At 36.9% G+C, this 21,780-nt stretch overlaps 1 protein-coding gene across 6 annotated transcripts in view; it reads left to right on the forward strand.

The window, feature by feature from the left end:
• Nucleotides 1-2,653: 2,653 nt before the first annotated feature.
• Nucleotides 2,654-21,780, forward strand: part of cdk6 (cyclin dependent kinase 6) — a 79,843-nt gene continuing 60,716 nt past the window's right edge. For 3 of the 6 annotated variants that reach the window (XR_012394449.1, XM_005159695.6, XM_073930414.1), the window contains exons 1-3: nt 2,830-3,117; nt 4,435-4,765; nt 16,999-17,134. Coding sequence is in view for 5 of the 6 variants with exons in the window: in XM_005159695.6 (XP_005159752.1) it covers nt 4,542-4,765; nt 16,999-17,134 (360 nt within the window). In the remaining variant the exon portion in view is untranslated. Of the gene's footprint in view, nt 2,693-2,829; nt 3,118-4,434; nt 4,766-16,998; nt 17,135-21,780 lie in introns of those variants that run through there. The other 3 variants (XM_073930412.1, XM_073930415.1, NM_001144053.1) reach the window with 2 other exon arrangements.

Genomic DNA, 21,780 nt, shown 5'->3' on the forward strand with positions numbered 1-21,780 from the left:
CAACCAAATATCAACAGCTATTGATGTTACAGCTGGATGTTGTGTGGACGTTACTACTATGACGTCTATCAGACGTTGGATTTCGGTTGCCATACCTGACGAATAAATGTCAGAATTTGATGTCAATATGCCGTTGGCTCGACGATGGATTTTGGTCACTTTCTAACAACCTAAAATCAACCAATTATCAACGTCTAATGGTGTTACAGCTTGACGTTGTGTGGACATTACCACTGACATCTACCTGAAAAATAAATGCCTATATTTGACGTCAATATGACGTTGGTTTTAGATGTTGGCTCGATGTTGGATGTTTGTCACTTTCCAACACAACCTAAAATCAACATCTAATGATGTTACAGTTTATTGGAGATTATAATAACATTGTCCCTAGCCGCTGACTAGACATGGAATTTTGGTCACCTGACATCACAACCTAAATCTAACCAAATATCAATGTCTTATGATGTTGTGTGCTTGCTAGGAAATAAAAATTCACTACAGAATGTTGTTTACAATAGAGGTAAGTTGGTTTTATATTCGGATATTCAGACTTTCTTCTTAATAATGTAATTTCAGAAAAGTATTCTTTGCAAATTCTAAATAGGGAAATTATATTAGCAGCCAATGACTATCAATGTACAGCATTGTTAACAGTAAAATAAACAGTGCTAATGTTGTTTTCTAGTCACACTTGCGGGTCATTTCAGACCGATTATTTGGTAAATAATAAAGGGAGTTGACACTGAACGAATGTGAGAATATAAAACCAATTTTACCTCTATAAATCATATTAGCAGCCAATGACTATGAGTACAACATTGTTCGCAGTGCATTAAATGCCATCAACCTGCCATCAGAAACATTGACTCCCTTACATTGTTCAAATCAAAACTCAAATCCCACTTATTTAAGATGGCTTTTAATACTTAATTTTATTTGCACTATTGCTGTGTATATTTTATTATTTCTTTTGTTGTTTTATTATTTTTGTTGATTGTACGGTGTCTTTGAGTTGCTAGAAAGGCACCTGTAAATAAAATGTATTATTATTGTTATTAGATAGTGTTGCTGTTGTTTTGAAGTCACACTTGCATGCTAATTCCGATCAAATATTCAGAGTAACAAGGTAAACAACATAGACACTTCTAAATGAACGAATGTGCGAATATAAAACCAACTTTACCTCTATACGTTTACACACATCCACAAATGACATCACCTTTTTACAGCGTAACGGGGTATGTGCTGAGCTAGTGTGTTTCTCATACTGATAAACGTCCGGTGATCTGTAATTGTGAATTTTTTTTCTATTTTATACGATTTCTTTTACAGCATCGATGTTGTAATGTCATTCAAATACAATCAGTTAAACAGACTTTGGCATTCATTTAGTTGCTCAAGCGTAAAACGAGACAAAAAGCCGTTTGCTCGCACTTGCCCGTCAGGATCAGCAGGCTAGCGCAGAAGCTCCATTGAATATACTGGGGTAAAATAAATGCTCAAATTATAAAGACATGTCTGGGAAAATGTAATTTAATGCAGTGCTTGTACAATCTGAAACCCATTTTACATCGGATATCACTCAGGCAGTGGAGATCGCTCATTTTTAAAGAAAACAGACCTTAAAATTGCAGATTTTGCATTGGCATACAGTTCACCGGAAACGATTAACCCTGGTTACTGGCAAATTAAAAGTCCTATTAACATGCTTCAGCATATACCCTGTCCGCTTGTTAAGTGTGGCGTCACGCGAAGCGGCTTCCGGCCCCAACTGAATGGGGAGATTCATGAAATGGTAATAATAAACGTTTACAAAGCGATTTAAGGCTTTCGAAAATCAAGATCGCAGTATAAATGTCCATGCCTAATATCCGATAGACAGAAAGTGATGAATTTTTTATAAATTGTTCAAATGTTGGTATTTGTTATGCAGCAAGCCCAGAGATTGTTATGTACACTATGATTTTATATACAATTAACTTTCATGTGTGATAGGAATAAAATGTGATCATAAACGAATGATTTCTCCACTCAAATGAGTGGCGGCTTGGACCCGGAAACAGTATAAATACGTCAGTAACACGTCACCACTTAACAAGCGGATACTCAGTACTCTTGAGTACTTGACTACTTTTTACCCATACTTTGAGTAATATTTACAACAGGTACTTTTAATACTTGCACTAAATTTTAGGCAAGTAATGGTACTCTTTCCACCACAGATGATTACTTCTATTGTCAACATTTCCGTCTCTTAAAGCAACTACAAATCCTCTAACCAGGCAGCTGGACTAACACAATTCCTTCATGTTGTCCCAACACAAAACGGTTAAGTTGGCCTAATGGTTTACAAATTTAAGTGGAATAAACATAAAACAAATAAACTGGCCAAAAAATTGACAAGAATTGTGTTGTTTCAGCTCATTTTAAATAACTAGTTTGAACAAGCTGCATTAATATTTACAAGAGACGCTCACGATTCAATGAGTGCACTTATTGATTATTATTAATTTCCATAAAACTTTTCGCAGAAGCCTTCACATCCAATAACCTTCCGCGTCCCGGCTCTATCTCTCTCCCTCTCTTTCTATCCCCCCGGTGTGATCCCGTTTTGACACCGAGACAAAAACAAAAAAGCAGTATGAATGGTGTGCAGATCGAGCAGGCAGGGAGAAAGCAAGAGGAGGCGGTGAGTCTTTGTAGTCTACGAGGAATGCGGAAACGCTCCTGCTCTGTGTCAAACTGCTCTGAAGGGGGTCAAGCCACATTCAGCCAGCGTGGGAAAGCGAGGAGGGGACCGAACACACACACACACACACACGCCGCGTATTCCTGCAAAACTTCCAGGGGGAGCGGATCGATGAAAATCACTCGCTTATTTTGCATGCATGCATTCGGCTCTACTCAAGACGGGCTGATCGGACGATCTTTCACTTGATCCCCTGTGCCGTTTGGTGCTGCCGGAGATGGGGCTTATTCGCGCGTGCACCATCCGACTACCTGTGTGGCCCGTGGCGCGGACGCTGCATGAGCTGTGATGCGTGTGGAGACGCAGGGAAAGTTGCTGAAGTTTATGAATGACGCGACTCTCCGGGCGGAATAAGCACCAACCGGGTAACTATACTGACCATTCACGCGTTTTTGCAGTTTTTTTGCGTGGGTTGTTAGAGTTGCGCGTTCACGTGGATGGGAATAATGTGGGCGCTTTTGGTTGCGTTTATGGATATGCGCACTGCTAAAACAATGCAATCAGTAGACAACCACGTGCTCAAGGCTGTGTGGCACAAAGAGGAGCAGGGGTTGTCAGTAGGAAACTCTGAACCGTTTGGGTTTTATTGACAATGTGGGGCATGTTTTATATTTTTATCGGTTGGTTTTGAGAGAGTTATGATGTCGGAAGCCTATTTTTGACATACCTGTAATCTCTATAGGTTAACCATGCGAATATGTTGAGTTATTTAGAAAATAATAAGGCCTAATAATAATAATAAATCCTCATTTAAGACTTTTTATTACCACTTTACATTACAACTTTTAACTTGGTTGTTGTCAAATGTCTTTATAAATTTTCATAGGTTTAAATTTAAATACTAATATATTTAATTTGAAATATTTTGGTTATTAAAATAAAATAATAAACAACTACAACAAAATGGTACAACTGTGCTGAAGCTGTAAAATATTGTTTTATTTATGTTTTGTATTCTGTATGATTTATTTACAGTTGTTTAAAGTTGGGAATTAATATTTTATTTAAATGTCAGTGTGGTCTAACCAACTTTGCAGGAAGCCATTTTGTTGTTACAAAAAAAGCTATAAAAAAAAAGGAAATGATGTCACAGAGGGTCCCATGTAGATCCCACTGATCTAGAACAGACCATCATAATTGAGTCAATGTCATTAATTTATAATAAACAGATTATATTGTCTTTTTGAATAAAAATATTGAATAAGTTAACTAAATTAGTCATAATCATGACTAAAATTGTATTTAAAATACTATATATATATATATATATATATATATATATATATATATATATATATATATATATAGTGTCACAAGTAATTTTGCTAGGTGGTTGCACCACTTGACTTGACATTTTAGCCCAAGATGCTTTCCATGTCATATAAAATGTATGAAGTATACAAAGCCTGAAAGCACGTGTGCTTTAACAAGACCTTTTAATGATTTCAGGACACCATCATTTCTCATATTCTCCCACACTTTATTACTGTGCACTCCAGATGTTGATATATTAACAAGCCTATCTGTGATATTTGGCCATAAAAGCGGCGGAGTTAGCTTTGTGTATGTTGTATTTATGATTTAAGGACTATGTACGTTATCTTCAAGCCCTAGATAAGATTTGATTTAGCTCTGATCACATTTGTGTTTACCTCTGCCTCTTTTGTGCTCGCGCTCTACAGGCAGTGCACGTGCCAGCGCCGCGCTCCCAATAATGCCTTTGTGAAATATCCGCGCGCGCTCGTCACGTTTCGGGATTCCCCGCAGATCCTCGCTGTGAAAAAAAAACATGGACAAAGAGAGCTCGACCCAGCAATATGAGCCGGTGGCTGAGATCGGCGAAGGTGCATATGGGAAGGTGTACAAGGCTCGGGATTTGAAGAACGGGGGCCGGTTTGTGGCCCTGAAAAGAGTCCGGGTGCAGACTGAGGAAGAGGGAATGCCGCTGTCCACCATCCGCGAGGTGGCGGTGCTGAGGCAGCTCGAGTCCTTTGAGCATCCAAATGTTGTCAGGTAAAAAAAAATCATAATAAAAGGAGGAATGGTGGTTCTGTTGATTAAGGATGTGTATTTGATGTTTGTACATGTCTTAGGTTTGTTTATAGGTGATAATTCCTCTTGCAGTTATAGAAAACATCACAGAAGTTATAAAGGTTTACACTACAAATAGCCTACTGTTAACACAAAAGAAACAATCACATTTGAACCATTAAAACTAGTATATTTGTTATGCTTTTTAATATGTTTTGTGACCAGTTCCATTAGGTATTATCTTAGACCAATGGAGACCCAAAGGACAATTATGGCTTTCATTAAAACCAATACAGTTTCCACTTTAACCATCAAAACCATTACATTTTAATGTTTTCATGCGTTTTCTTACATATTCCATTGGGAATTATTGTAGAGACCCCAATCACCATCATTTAAATGGAGTTAACTTGTTAATAAAGGATCAGCGGCGGAACCAAGTCTCACTTTGTCTCCTTAACCAATCACCTACTCCCTTAAACTTATTTAAGGAAGACCATCCCACTAGCACTGTTCTTCTCGGTTTTTAAACCCACCCTCTCTCCCTTCAATTAATCGCTTCCCATTCACAATCCTATAACCCTCTTTACTCCTACATGTAAGTTGAATCGGGGCTTTTAGATTAGATTAGATTCAACATTATTTTCATTACACATGTACAAGTACAATGCAACGATATGCAGTTTAGGTCTAACCAGCAGTGCAATAGCAGCAAGTGCAGGATACAGGTAAACGTTTTACCTGTTTAAGTGCAGTTATAGAAAAACTATGGTGATATTTACAGATGGATGTACTATGAACATTATACAGGTTGTACCCTCCTGTTTACCAGACATCCTCTTACTCCTGTTCCTTTTCATCCCACTGCTCTTCTTCTATCACTTTTATCCCTACATCCCTACAGTTAAGTCTAGCTTAAAATTTGGCGTGGGCCATGCTGGTTAAAACTTAACAATTTCCATTTTAACGATGGACGCCAGTACTTATTAATGAATTCTGATGTGTTTTGTTACATATTTCTTTTGGAATTATTGTAGAGACCAGTAATGACCTAAATGGCCATTATGGCTTACATTAAATCTAATACAGTTTTCATTTTAACCATCAAAACCAGTAGGTAATGTTTTCTAATGTGTTTTCTTACGTAATCCATTGACCAATCATGACCCATCATGCTTTCAATTTAAAACCAATACGATTTCTGTTTTAACAATCGAAAACAGTACTTTTTAATTAATCCCATTGTGTTCTGTTATATATTCCATTAGGAATTATTGTAGAGACCCAAATGATCATTATGGTTTCCATTAAATACAAAACAATTTTCATTTACACTATCAGAACCAGTAATTTTTGATAAATTCTATTGGGTTTTGTTATATATTTCACTGTGAATTATTGTAGTGACCAGAAGAGACCCAAATAATCATTATGGTTTCCAATAAATCCAATACAATTTCCATTTTAGCAATTAAAACCAGTACTTTTTAATGAATTCTAATATGTTTTGTTACGTATTCCATTGGGAATTCTTGTAGAGACCCAAATGACCATTATAGTTTCATTAAAACCAATACAATTTCCATTTTAATGATCAAAACCAGTACTTTTTAATGAATTCCAATGTGTAATATTCCTTTAGGATTTATTGTTTTTTGGCATGCCATCAATAAAAGACGAATAAATTACAAGTAAAAAGCCAAAGAACCATTATGTTTTCCATTAAAACAGATACAGTTTTTCTAATATATTCATAAAAACTCCTACAAATCCAATGACGACTTTCATAGGATTGCAGAAAGACAAGTCAAAATATAATGTTAATTATAAAGTCAACCCAGTGCTAAAAGGACTGAGACTAAATGCTGGTGTTTTTAAGAAAAGCCTGATGCTATAATGAAAACAGCATTATTCCTCATATCGCAAGTTTCATTTCCTGCACCTTTCTCCGGCCCTCAATATTTTTAATACGACTGCTGACATATCCTTTTCCTGATATCAGAGGTTATTGAACATGAAATCCTGTCCCCGTCAGTCATTAAAAATGTTTGGGCATGTTACGTTCACCTCTAATCTGCAGGAGATCTGAGAAATGTTGGCAGCTATCAAACATTCCTACCCATAAAAAAAGAAAGCTTTCCTAAAATGATCCATAACTAAAGCAATAGGCATGATAAGTTGTTTGGTGAACAATTAGTAAAGACACAAGTCACGCCTGTGATTTCCTGCCACATCATTTCAAACTCATCGACCCCTGTTGAAGGGACGTCCCCTAAGATCTTCGAGAAACTCAAGATGCTTCTTTTAGTTGAAGATGACTGCATACATTTGGTGAATTTGCCTCCATTGGCGGATTTTTGTTGTACCACACAGTTTCCAGTTACTCAAATAACTCAAGTGTAGAGAGTTCATTATTCAAATCTTAATAATCCAATAGAAAATGTCAATCTTAATCAAGACAGGTTGCATTACAGTGGCTGCCATACTAAATCACACACAAAAAAATGCAGTTCTCCACAAAAAAGATGACCATTTTGTTTTATACTTTTTAAAAACTGCTTGGATATGCACATAAATAGACTATAATAATAAAAAAACTAATGTTTTAAAATCTATACAAAAAAAGAGATGTTCATTATAAAGTTTCCAGTCTTGTTTAGTGGAAATAACTGCTAAAGTCATCATCTAGATCAAGCTAGATCTTGACATTGTATAATGTCATATTGCACAATTTTCCTACGTGTTGCTTCCTTGCTAGAAAGCAAAAATATCACAAAATTTCCACACAGATGGTGTGAATGACAATAGCAATTGATCAGAATAAAGCAGTGAGTTGTTTTCAGATATAACTGCTGTTTTCAGCTAAAAAAAATCCCTTTTGGCAATTCTTTTACACAACAACATGCAAATGGATTTCAGAAAGTTGTTTCAGTATCATCTTTGTGCGACTTGTAAAACCTTTTTAAGCATTATGTTCATACATCAGTCTATAGGCATGCGCATGTACAACCAAAACAACAATGGTGGATTACAGGGATGTAGTTTCTTTACAAATTGAAATCACCAACTACTGGCTTGGCATGCATAATACAGTCCTCCTAGTTGTTTTTTGTGGGTCATTTATATGCAAATCAAACCTTTTCTGTGTTAAATAAACGCACACTTAATGCATATACAATAATTACAATATCTACTCTTCATTAAAGTAATTGAATTTGTTTTTTTTTCATGTGAGCATATGCCATATTGATGACAGTATATGTAGCTATACCTGTTAATCACAGATCAATCACATTTTATTCACCAAAACCAATACAATTGTAATACTTTCTAGTGTGTGTTGTGACATATTCCATTAGGATTTAAGGTAGAGTCCAATAGAGATCCAAAGGACCATTATGGTTTCCACTTTAACCATCAAAACGATTACATGTTAATGGTTTCTAATGTGTTTTGTTGCACATTCCATTGGGAATTATTGTAGAAACCCAAATGATCATCATAGTTTTCATTTAAATCAATAATATTTTTAGATTTAACAATCAAAACCAGTACTTTTTAATGTATTCTGATGTGTTTTTGTTTATTCCATTGTGAATTATTCTAGAAACCCAAATGATCATCATAGTTTTCATTTAAATCTAGAATATTTTTAGATTAAACGATCAAAACCAGTACTTTTTAATGTATTATGATGTGTTTTTGTTTATTCCATTGGGAATTATTGTAAAGACCAGTAAAGACCCAAATTACCATTATGGTTTCCATCGAAACCAATACAATTTAAATTGCTTCTATCAACACCAGTACTTTTTAATAAGTTCTGATATTTTTTGTTGCATATTCTATTGAGAATTATTGTAGAGACCAGTAAAGACCCAAATGGCCAGTATAGTTTCCGTTAAAACCAATTCAGTTTTCACGTTATCCATCAAAACTAGTACATTTTAATGGTTTCCGTTGCGTTTTGTTACATATTCCATCGGGAATTATTGTAGAGACCCAAATGACCATCCTGGTTTCCATTTTAAAACCAATACTATTTCCATTTTAACAATCGAAACCAGTACTTTTTAGTAGATTCTAATGTCTTTTCAAGTTCAATTTATTTGTATAGCACGTTTCCAACTGTCACAAGGCTACACAAAGTGCTTTACAGAGAAAAAATGAACAAACAGTATGGGCATAATAAGCAATAACAGCAATAAGCATATGATATGAGAGAGCATAAAAGGTGTGAAATTTGCCTAATTAATAAGATACTACCACAGTTAACCACACTGAGAAGATTATGAACAAGACAGTTTGACCCCGCCCTCAACCCCTGAAGGGATGGACTTATGCTAGAAGAGACCTAGAAAATAAAAGTCTTTAAATTAGACTTAAAAACTGGCAGTGCCACTGCCGAAGCCTTTTTTTAGTTCTAACAGCAGCGTGTTCCAGAGGCGAGGTCCTGCTATGGCAAATACACTTTCTCCCCTACTTTGAGATTTTTGTTACATATTCCAATAGAAATTATTGTAGAGACCAGTAAAGACCCAAATGATCATTATGATTTTCATTGAAACCAATGCAGGTTTCACTTTAACCATCGAAACGAGTACATTTTCATGTTATCTAATGCGTTTTGTTACATATTTCATTAGGAATTATTGTAGAGACCCAAATGACCATCATTATTTTAATCAGAAACAATACAATTTCCATTTTAACAATTGAAACTGGTACTTTTTAATGTATTCCGATTTGTTTTGTTGCTTATTTCATTGGGTGAAATTGCAGAGACCAGTAAATACTAAAATGTCCAATGTGGTTTCCATTAAAACCAACACAATTTCTGTTTTAACTGTCAAAACCAGTACTTTTTAATGAATTCTAATGTGCTTTGTTGCATATTCCTTTAGAAATTATTTCAGGAATTACTTTTTTCCATTAAAATCAATGCAATTTAAATTTCATCTATCAAAACAAGTAGTTTTAATGAATTCTGATGTGTCTTTATACACCTTTAGCAAGTAGAGTATTGAAAATAAGCCATGTATCTCTTAGCATTGGATTCAGGATTACAAAGTCTTCCAACAACAGTTATGTGGCTCCCCATTGTTTTGGTAATTACTTTGTCAAATGCAAATGGTACCATTGACGCATGCACCTTTCAGACAGTTCACCTTTGCTTGTCAACTGCAAGTGATATCTATTGTTGACCTTTATGTGCAGATGTGAAACCATTGATGCGCAAATGTCTGTGAGCAGTCTGCTTTCTTTTCTGACTGCAAATAGATGCATTTTATTTCCCCATTGTCCGTGTCTGGCATCAAGGCCGTCTTGTATTGTTTAGGTAATGTGTTGATATTTTTAGCTTGCTGGCTTATGAATGTCAGAGTTGGTTGGTGGATGGAAAATCTTGTTTTGAGATCATTGGCGTCCCTGTAAGGGGAGTTGTTGCAGCTAATAGATTAATGGCTTGGTTTGAAGGACTTGGTTCATTCAATTGAAGGCAGAACTCGCGTCATTGGCTGGCCTAGCTCAAGGCCTCAACCTTGCCTTACAGCTTTGTGCACCAGAAGCTGCTTGACCGTAAAAAAGTCTGGATTGCAAATGTCGTTCAAGGACTTGAAATAGTCTATTTGTTAATATCCACATTGCTTTTTATATGAACTCAAATGAAGATCATGTCCGCATTTATCCAAAGAGCATCTTGAGATTTAATGAAAGAATGCGAGTGGTGTCATAAATGTGCGTATTTGATTAATTAAAGGGCCCTGTTATGCAAAAAATAACATTTATAAGAGGTTGTGTGTCAGTGTGTGAATATAGCCAGCCTTAAATGGTAAAAATTGATCAATTCTATTTCTTATAATCACACTTGATCAAACACTTTGATTGGCATTCTCCCTTTGTAACTGTCATCAAAGGAGGAAACCCCCACCCATTAGTAATTATCTCCCCCTCATTAGAATAAACAGCCCTGAGTGCGAAGCAGCCATCCGCCATTAGAGTTTTCACCTGCTGAAGATATTATCAGTGACTAAGACTTTGTTTAAACTGGTACGTTTTAGTTTTGAATTGCTTTAGCTTTGCTACAGTTAAACCTTCCATCTACACTATCCCAGAGTTTTTGAGGCCTGAAAACTGAGCTTTTTGAAAACGCTGAAGAGGCCGTTTTCGTTTCAAAACGCTGCTGCTCTGTGTCAGTGTGAATGGGGAAAACGGAGGCATCGTTTTCAGGAGGCATGGCTGCAGACATTTGTCTTTAAAGTGGGACTTTTTCTGAATATCAAGTACACAAGGTTCAGTCTTGCATCCTTATAAGTTCAGACTTCACAAGTTTGATATGAAAAACAAACTCCCGAGGACACATTGAGTAATCTTTAAAGTGAACAGTGTACTTTATAACGTCATTCACATCGCTCTCGCTACATTGCTTCACTTTCTTAACAATAAAATGAAAACATGATATAAGGAACTGCCTGTTTTCATTTTGATATTAGCAACCTAACAGACACTAAAAATGTTAAAGCGTCGTGTAGCTACATATATAAATGACCGTCATTTTCACCGTATGTATATTTATAACAGACTGGAGACTTATAACATTACTGCCTCCTTTCGTTTTCATTGAAAAATACGAAACATACCCTGTCACCTTTGCTGAATATCAGTTTTAATAATCAATAATGGCCATTATAAATGTATAACGTACAATAAGTTTATACATATAGAAAATAAAGGCAAGCAATCAGTCAAATGTGCAGAATCAATGTACATGGATACATAAATTAACACATGAACTTACAATAAGTAATAGATTCAAAATAGCGAAGAGTCGTTAGATAGAGACAAGATGATTTAAATATCACGTTTAACAACTACAGTGAGATGAGATCCAGATCCTTGATGAACTGTCCGACGCGCGCTGCTCTCACCTGGGGAGCTGTGCTCAAAGCATGCACTGACTGTCTGGAACTCAGACATGCGCATACACTGCAGAGCATCCCAGAGTGTGTTTGTGTGGTCACAGGATGTGCATTTAAAGCGGTATAGTGTGGACGGAGATCTATTTAGAAACTTGGTGAAACACCCATGTGGACATGGATCGTTTTCGTTCTAAAACGGCATTTTTTAAACTAAGGCCCCCTTTACACGAGTGCGTTTTAGTTTTAAAACGGCGTTTCAGATCAAAAACGATCCACGTCCACACTAGCGTTTTACCTAGTGTCTCTGAACATATCTCCGTCCACACTACGCCACCAAAAAGTATATCACGTGACCATTCGCGCACTCTGGGCATGCGCGTTCTAGTATAAACAGGAAGCATGCGTCTCGCTCGGCATTTGGTTATTGTTAGTCAACAAACACCGGTTGAACATTAAACGCGATGGCAAAGAAAGCAAGAGAGGTATTTTTGTGGACAGACGACGAGGTCGAGTTGTTACTAAACGTAACAAATGAATAACTGCACAATGGCGCCTAAAACAGACAATAGTGCAAACAACGCTTCCATTTCTGTGCCCATGTTGTTGTTTACAGTACTGTCTTCCGGTAGCGTTGAAGCCATGTGTTATAGTCATGTTATAGAGGCTTGACGAATAAGGGAAGGATACAGTGACGAAGGCAATGACACAAAAGCCCTAATCAGGTAGCGAATCTCAGCAGTCCCGCCTCCGTTTTCAGATGACTCAGTTTTTCCTCATCCACACTAAGACGGAGCAGCAGCGTTTCAGAATGAAAACGGCCTCTCCAGCGTTATCAAAACGCTCAGTTTTCGGCGCTCAGAACTCCGGCGTAGTGTGGACGGATGGCGTAACCATAGCAAAACTTATGCGTTTTAAAACGAAAACGCATTAGTGTAAACGGGGCCTAAAACAAACAAACAAACACTGCAGTGTCCATAGACTTTGTTAGAGTTTGTAGCTCCACCCATCTCATTTGAATTTAAAGTTACCAAAATAGCACAATTTGGATCAAAGCCTAAAAGGGACGGTTTCAAAGAGTTATGAAACATTATTTGTGAGATATGTTGGGCTGCAACTTTACAAACACACTCTAAGGGCATCAGAGACTCATTTTAGATCTTGTAAAAAAGGGTATAACTAGTCCCTTTTAATGAGAATTACTGTATAATCTGAAATATTTATCTTTTTTTTTTTACATCATAAGAGTTTAAATTCTTTCATTAGGGTTTGCAGAATTTTGAATCCCAATTGCATTTGTATTTAGGCAATACAGTGTACATACTTTTTGTAGAAAGGGGGAAAAACGAAGTCAATGTAAGAAAATAGGTTTAAATGGAACACTGGTATTAATGGATGCAAGAGGCTCAAGAATTCTATAGGGCCGTGTGTTTGGAAAGTACAGGCAACCTCTCAGTGCTTATAATGAGAATATTATTCATGCCATATGTTTTGTTGGTTAAGAGGCTTCATTGTGGAGGCTCAATCTGGATTCCAGCAGAAGCGTTTCCTGGAGAAGTTCAGTGCATGATGTCATGGGATCGGGTAACGTTACCGTGAAAGATTCTTTTGGTAGATTAGGGATATTTGACTTTGTCTTTCACTAAAAGTCAAAGGATAATTCATTATCTTCTACAGCGACGTCAGGCAATTAGAGAGCGTGCCTTGCAGAACAAGCAGTAATTTTAGTGCTTTGGCATTGTTGCTTCAGGATGAAGACATGTTTTGCCTTGGGGAAAGTCTCAGGCCATGTTCCCACTTATACATTTTTCTGTCCATGCTTGTTTTTATGCAACAAAAACACATCTTTTTAAAAACAGTCGCAGTGTGGACTGTGAAAACAGAGGTTGTTGTAGATGATCATGCAGTTTTTAGTCATGTGACCAATTCAGCGAAGATGGTGGACGACAATTTACAGTGGTTTGTTTTTGGTTGCTTTCCATTTGGACACCATTATTACAGATTATTGTCCCTTTGTAGATACATACTCCAGATTGCTTCAAAGGATGCAAAGGCTGCATCCAAAATCACCTACTACTCAGTAGGTACTGCATTTGAATTTGAATGTACTACTTGACTGTTAGAAAAGTACGTTCTATATAGTATGAATGCGAGCAGTATGTACTTTTGTTGTGATCATGTGACCTGTCCGCATCAGTTGCGTTGCTTCACTCCCATTCATGAGTTCTCTTGTGGGGCACACCTGCCTACACTCCCGGCAGGTTTTTTTTCCTGGGAGTCTTGCGTATTTTAGACCCATCTCCCACCCCTCTCCCGTATTATTCTGTCTCCGAGAAAACTCGGATTTCCTCAGCTTTTTGGTACAGTCCCCATGTGCGCCGAACCCAACACGCAACCGTCTTCATACCCGCTCTCCGCTCTACGTCGTAGTGCATCATGGGATAGCGTAGTATGCATCAGATGCACACTTCAGATTCTCGCCGGAAGTAGTTTGTTGTCTAGGTACTTCTCGTATACTGTTTTTCGAATTCTATGAATTCAGACATACTGCCTGGCTCACATACTGTTTTTAGCGTAATATATAGTATGGAAGTATCAGTTTCGGACACAGTCAAAATATTTACTCAGCTGTTATTTTATCACCCTCTCTAGTCTATATTCTTTCTTGCATTTGCAACTTTATAACTTAATGCTAATTGCAGCAAAGTCTGTCCTTTAAAACAGGGGTTCCTAAACTGTTCAGCCCGCGACCCCCAAAGTGACAATGCCAGTGACTCGCGACCCCCATTCTCTGAAGTGGTTATAAATACAGAAACCTTGCATGCAATGGCGCACACACACACACCAAAAGACCCAAGTCTATTCTTCGCTTATTTTTTTTTAATGTATGTGAGTTCTGTAAATGGGCCAGAAAGTTTAACCTGTTATAAAATCAATCTGCTGCATCTGACGCTATTGCTGTGTCTTTAATGTAATTTAATTACCCCAGGGGTCGCAATCCAATAGAACTAGTTACTAAAAGCTACCTTTTTTTTCTCTTCAGTAGGTTATAGATACAATATGGTCATTCTTATAGTTTAATATTCACCAGGTGACCCCCCCCCACCCCCACCCCCTCCTTCAATTTCCAGTGATTCCTCTGTGGGTCCCAACCCCCACTTTGAGAACCACTGTTTTAAAAAAGCATAAAAAAATTGCTGCAACAATTTTAAAGAGCTGAAATTAATGAAGCTCAAAGCGTGTTTTGTCTTAACACATGCGCAGGGACGAAAACATTTTCAGTCATTTCAAAGTGGACGAACAACTTTTTAGGAAACAATTGAGAACGATTGTGTGGACGTGGAATGTTTTTGACACAACACTTTTAATTGCACATTATATTGTAAAATCTGCCTAAACTAAGCCCCTGATATACTCATTTATACTCGCTCTTTGTTTAGGGGTAAAAATGCGTTTGAAATGCGTATGCCGCAGTATACTGCAAGTGACATTTGTATAAATAGGTAAAATATGTGTTGTCAATAACAAATTAAACAAACAATATGAATGGCAGCAGTGAGAAAACAGCCGTTAAGAAAGCATCTGATTATCGAATTTGATGTTGTCACATTTGTTATATGTAATTCTTTATAGAATTGACTACTCCGATACAAGCAGCTTTTCAGCTTAAAAAAATCAGTTATAGTGGTCCCTCGCTAAAATGCGGTTCACCTTTTGTGGATTTTTTTTGTGCATTTTGATATGCTTTTTTCTACATCACATTGTGTTCTGCGTCCTGACTGGCATAAATCTTCGATCGCTAGCAGTGTGACACAGAAGTGTTGTACTTTGTTTGCAAGTTTTCTCCCCACAATGTTGACAAAACATTCTGCAATGTCAAAGGCACCCAAAGGCAGAGGAACGCTAAGGGAAGGTAGAAGTTACGCGGCTGTAGGGCGCCATTACGATCAACTTGATATTTGGTTTCATTTTACAATACTGGATTTATTTTTCTTCAAAAGTTTGAACTTTGAGAGTGAGAGTTTAAATGAGAGATAAGTGTGGAAATCCTAATGCCTGTCTGAGAAAAGTGTATAAAGTGTGTAGTGAGGGGTTTTACAGCCTTAAAACATCTAAAATAATTGTAAAAATAATAAAGCTGACTACTTCGGCGATTTCTCCAACTGCGAGATATTTTTAGAATGCATCTGCCAGGAATAAGGAGGGACAACTCTACTTAAAAGTTAGTAACATCGTATGTTTTTATAATAATGCGCATATTTACCTTATTTAAGTTAACTGGTTTATACACTTTTTAAAGTAAAGTCAACTAATCTCTTTCTACGATGTGGAATTAAGCATAAAAATAGTAACAGTAAACCTTAAATAATCAGCTTTTACCAGTAGAAGTCTAAAGGTGTTTACTTGTAAGAGCATTGCTCTGTAATGGCTTGTTTCCACGGACTGGTACGGTTCGGGTCGGTACAGGTCACCTTTATCAGGCTTGCGTTTCCATTACCAAGGGTGGGTGTGGGGTATGACTGAGAGTTTCAGTTGACATAATTTTCGCTTGAGAAAATGTCTACAGTAAAGCCATACGGGTTATTCACATATCATATGAGAAGCGCTTCTCACAAAACAGATGCTTTATACACACAAATACTTGTGTATAAATGTTTATTACTAATTTTTCTATGAACAGGATTTGATTATTACTGCAGATCAATGACAGTGCGAAATAGCCTACTGTAACGTCTGCAATTTTATAAAATAAATAAATAAATGCAACATATATGAACACATACAGACCCTTACAATCTCTGATATGTTACCAACTACAGAAGAAGTACATACAGCAGACATTTAGTCCTTAATTAGGTTAAAAACAACACAAAATATAGCCTACGGTCAATGAAAACCTCTCATCTGTGTCCGTAATCTTTAGCAGCACATAAAGCCTCCTGTTAGAGAGTAATTCCATCATTCTGAGTTCATATTAGCTTCACCTTTTGGTACCCTTTCTCTGTGTTTGGTACCCTTTTGAAAGGGTGCCAAAAAAGTGGTACGGTTAGGTACACCTTTGACAGTGGAAGCGGCCATAAAAGTGTATCGAACCGTACCGTATCACTCAGTGGAAACGGGCCATAAAGCTAGTTCAAACTCCAACCTAACTTTGTTTAAAAAGTGATCTTTAGTTTTTTCAGAAGTCTTTTGGGCCCTTAAATCACACATGAACTTGTCAAAACTCATGTTAAATACTTAACAGACGTGACTCACACAGCTTTTAATGAAAGTGCTCTTGATTGTCTTTCCCTCATCCAGGTTGTTTGACGTATGCACAGTTTCCAGGACTGACCGGGAAACCAAACTAACTTTGGTCTTCGAACATGTGGACCAGGATCTAACTACATATTTGGAGAAAGCACCTGATCCGGGAGTGCCACCTGAAACCATAAAGGTACCATCACACCAGCATATTCATCTCAGCACTTAAAATAAAGCTGTAAAGCAATGACTTTAGCCCACAGCATTTATAGTTCAAGGTCAATGTGAAATCAAATTAAGCACTGTTTACTTTTTAAAATGTATATTTACTATAAATCCTATTTATTATTATTTTATTATATATTTTATAAATATTCGGTCCTCCCATCAACAAATCCATTCTTACATTAAACATACCCATATAGACATGAGTTAAATAATGTGTTTGGCATGCAATACATACCACACAGTCCTGTTTATATAGAAATGAATGTCAGCAGCATTTTAGCTGAATGTGCAGTCATCCCATCTAATCTCTGCTGGAGGAGCTCAGGTAACACCTTCTGTAACAGTGCTCACTATCAGGTGAAGAAAAGCTGAATTGTCACATTTTCCTGATGGTTTGGAAGAGGCGACCAAATGAGCCGTTTCAAAGCTGCTGTGCTCTTTATAAAAGTGACAGTGTAAAATGCCACACGTTCGCAAATAACAAGCTATTTTGCGCAGATATTTACTTTCTACATCTACTTTCTATAAGTTTATATTTGGGCATTCCCTTTTAACATCAAATTACAGAATTAATATAAAATTAAAAGAACTTTTATTTTGAAAATAGGCTAATTTGACAAGTCTCCTAGAGTTAGGCTGTTGAGTTTTACTATTTTTGAATTCATTCAGCCAATCTCCGCGTCTGGCTGGAACACTTCTAGCTTAGCTTAGCTTAGCATAGATCATTGAATCAAACCCTTAGCATTAAAAATGCTCAAAAATGAGAGAGGGATCTGGATGCAGACCTGGTGCAGTGCAATCTGAGACTGCATCCAATGCTTTTTAATGGGCTCACCTAACCCCACCTCTAACCCTACCCGTCACAGTGACGCCAATGCGCTCCATTTGAGTGCATTGTGTCTGACATTGCATCGCTGTTTGATGCAATCTTAGCTTGCATCATAAAGGCTGCATCCAGATACTATTGAAAAATAAGCAAAGAGTTTCAGTAATTTTCTTATTCAATGCTTGTCTCTTCTGTATTTACATCGTGTACTAAGGCTTACGATTTCATATTGACGGAAGTTCGCTGATTTTCAAGAAAATTCATAAATTCATAGGAAAATTATCAAAACTCTTTGGTAATTTTTTAGCAAAATGCTAATGGTTTAATCTGATTCAGTGAACTATCCTAGCAGGCACAAGATGTCAACATGACGTCAGATTGGCGTCGTACCCCAATGTCGTGGGGTCGTTGTCTTTTATTTGGATATGAAAATCAGGTTAATGTCAGAACCGAACAACAGACCGACCTTAATGTCCAACGTCCAACCTAAAATCCACTAAATATCGACATCTAATGATGTTACAGCGTGACAATATGTAGACGTTACCACAATAATGTATATCAGACCTTGTATTTTGGTTGCCATACCTGACGAATAAATGTCAGTATTTGACGTCAGTATGACATCGGTTTAAGTTTCCAACACAACATAAAAAAAACAACAACCAAATATCAACGTCTAATGAAGTTACAGCTTGACGTTGTGTAAACGTTACCACTATGACATCTATCAGACGTTTTGTTTGCCATGCCTAATAAATAAATGTCAGTATTTGACGTCAGTATGACACTGGTCTAAGGTCAAAGTCAAAGGTTGGTTTATGTTGGCTTGATGTTGGTTTTTGGTCTCTTTTTGGTCACAACCTAAAATCAACCAAATATCGACATCTAATAATGTTACAGCTTGACGTTAACCACTATAATGTATATCAGACGTAGGATTTTGGTTGCCATACCTGATGAATAAATGTCAGTGTTTGACGTTAGTATGACACTGGTCTAAGGTTGGTTTATGTTGGCTTGATGTTGGTTTTTGGTCTCTTTTGGGTAACAACCTAAAATCAACCAAATATCAGCTTTGTCCTTAGACGCTGACTAGACATTGAATTTTAGTCACTTGATGTCACGACCTAAATCAAATCTAATATTAACATCTTGTGACGTTTTGTGCCTCCTGGGGTGCTAAGCTAAGCTAAAAGTGCTCCTGCTAGATCCAAAGATCAGCTGAATGGATTAAAAAATTATACAAAATGGTAAAACGTTAAATTTTGTTCTTAAGTGGTCTTAAAATGACAATACTTCATCACACTTCATATCACTTATCACAAACATTTCAGAGACAATGAATCCCACAACTCCACGGGTGTTGCTATTAGGCTTTTTTAAATTCTATATATACATCTTTTAAAAGTCCATGTGAAATCAGAATTTACAGTGTGAACATTGTTATACTTTAGGAGAGCAAGTCATTTGTACAAGCTAATCCACTGAATTTTTAAGTTTGTTTTGTTTTCAAATAAATTCGGAGCATTTGCTTTCACTTTCGGAGTGATGGTGCTTGTCCGTTAATGTTTGTTTGCTGCTTTAGCCACAATATTCTTAATCACACCCCTCGGATGATGTGCAAAAATAAAGCCACACCCCTAGAGCTGGGCCAATAAACGATATTATATCGAATCGCGATCAAATTTATGTCAATAACGATGATAAGTTCTGGACTTTTTTAATCTATATTGATCTAAGAGCCAATCACACTGCAGAAATGAACAAATGGAATCTAAAAGTGCGCTAATAATATAAATGTACCGAATTTTCAGCCACCAAAAATGTATCTGTTGAAAATATGTTATGCCATTTATTGGACCCTCTAATTTTTCTTTTTAATGACTTCAGTCATTGTTGAGTTATTCTTTTAAATCTGTAAGTTTTCACAACTTATATCAAAATATATATTGTTATCTTGAATATGGAAAATAATGATTGAGATGGCATTTTTGAAATATCGCCCAGCCCTACAAGCCCCCTACTCCGTTTCAAATGAAAGAACATCAGCATACTGAAGCAAGTCTCAGCAACTTCCGGTTCACACGGAGTCTATTAAGAGTCATTTTTATTTCCCTGCACCATGTTCTAAGCCGTTTTATAACAAAATAACAACGTTTTTTTTTCTTCATTTGTACTTTGAGGCCTGTGAGCACAAAAAACGAGCCTGCAGATGAAGGATGGAGCTCCCTCAGATCACAGAGTCCTGTGCTTTTGATGGGCAGTGCATGTGGTGGATGGGCTTCTAATTAAAGGCCTGCTTGCCTGTGTGCCTCTATTTTCATTCAGCTCTGGCTTTCACCAAAGATTGGCCAGAGGAATGTTGCTTCAGCCTGTGTGTGTGTGTTCATGCAAAGGAGGGTTTGTGTATGTCTGTTTAGTGGCCTCCATCTCAGCCTTGGACTAGAAAAAACCTTCAGACTGCAAGGGGCATCCTTAAGGAGCAATAAGTCATTCAGGCTAGATATCACTTTCCCTTTTTCTAGAAATAATCCTTGTGTGTGTGTGTGTCGTGTCAGTGCTCATCCGGAAAGCTCTGAGCGGAAATGTTGGATTTTGTTTTTGTCCCGATCGTCTACTCTCCTGTAATCGGTTCTGTCTTTTCTTTTCCCACATGCTAGTCTTACAAATCCATTCATCATATTTCGCTCCATCTCCCCCCCCCAGGACATCTTACATTGAGCACTGGAACGAACCGTATCTCTCTCTTTGTCACTCGTGCCAATATGAAATAGAAACAGAAGCTAAGACACATTTGCAAAGTTAAAAAGGGGCACCTTAGGGCTTTCCTGTGGAAGTTTTGTGTATCAATAAGGAAGGATTGTGTATCGAGAGGGACTTTGAACATTACACTTGCTCTTGGTTTGAGTCTCTGGTTTGCATGTTAAGAGAGAGATATGTAGTTTCTTTAAATTTCTCCTAGTGATGATTAGAGATGAACTAAAATAACTAAAAAGCTATATATTTAAACTATTATACTGTATTATGTTATCATATTATACTAATGTAGTACTACTATACTTATATATATATATATATATATAAGTATAGTAGTACTACATTAATTTAAAAATACATTAATTAATTTACATAAATATAAGTATAGTTATATATATATATATATATATATATATATATATATATATATATATATATATATATATATATATATATATATATATATATATATATATATATATAAATAAAAGCCCCGAAATTTTTTTTTTTTTTCTACTGCGTTTTCGGATGTCGCCGCGTTCTCACCCTGTCACGAAACTCGTTCACTTAATTTTTGGGATTCTTTTTTCGTCTTACCTGATTGCTGGAACCGCTCTTCCCCGTACTCGAAACCGGTCGCTGTGGTCGAGTCCTCTCCGCATCTCGAGCCTGCCGACGTTACACAGTGAGCTGAGTGGACAAACGGGTTTCAGCGGTGAAGCCCTCCGCAAGGAGGTAAGGCAAGCGGGAAAGGGAATGGCGTCATACCGCCCCACAGCGTTCGCTTGAAAAAAATAAACGCGGCCGTACTTACCCCCCGGGACGTATTCCGCTGTCTCCAGAAACGTCCGCGGGGCTACGTTTTCAGAATGAGCTTGGGTTGAGTAAAAAGCTTTGGTTATTTATAAAGCGTCCGTAATCATCTAATAAGGCAGATTACGGAGATAATGTGGTGCCAGCCATGTTGATCATAAGCACGTGATCCTCTCAAAATCAGTTTATAAATAAACCGCACTTTGGAATTT

Source organism: Danio rerio, chromosome 19, assembly GCF_049306965.1.
Source record: "Danio rerio strain Tuebingen ecotype United States chromosome 19, GRCz12tu, whole genome shotgun sequence".
Classification (NCBI taxonomy): domain Eukaryota; kingdom Metazoa; phylum Chordata; class Actinopteri; order Cypriniformes; family Danionidae; genus Danio; species Danio rerio.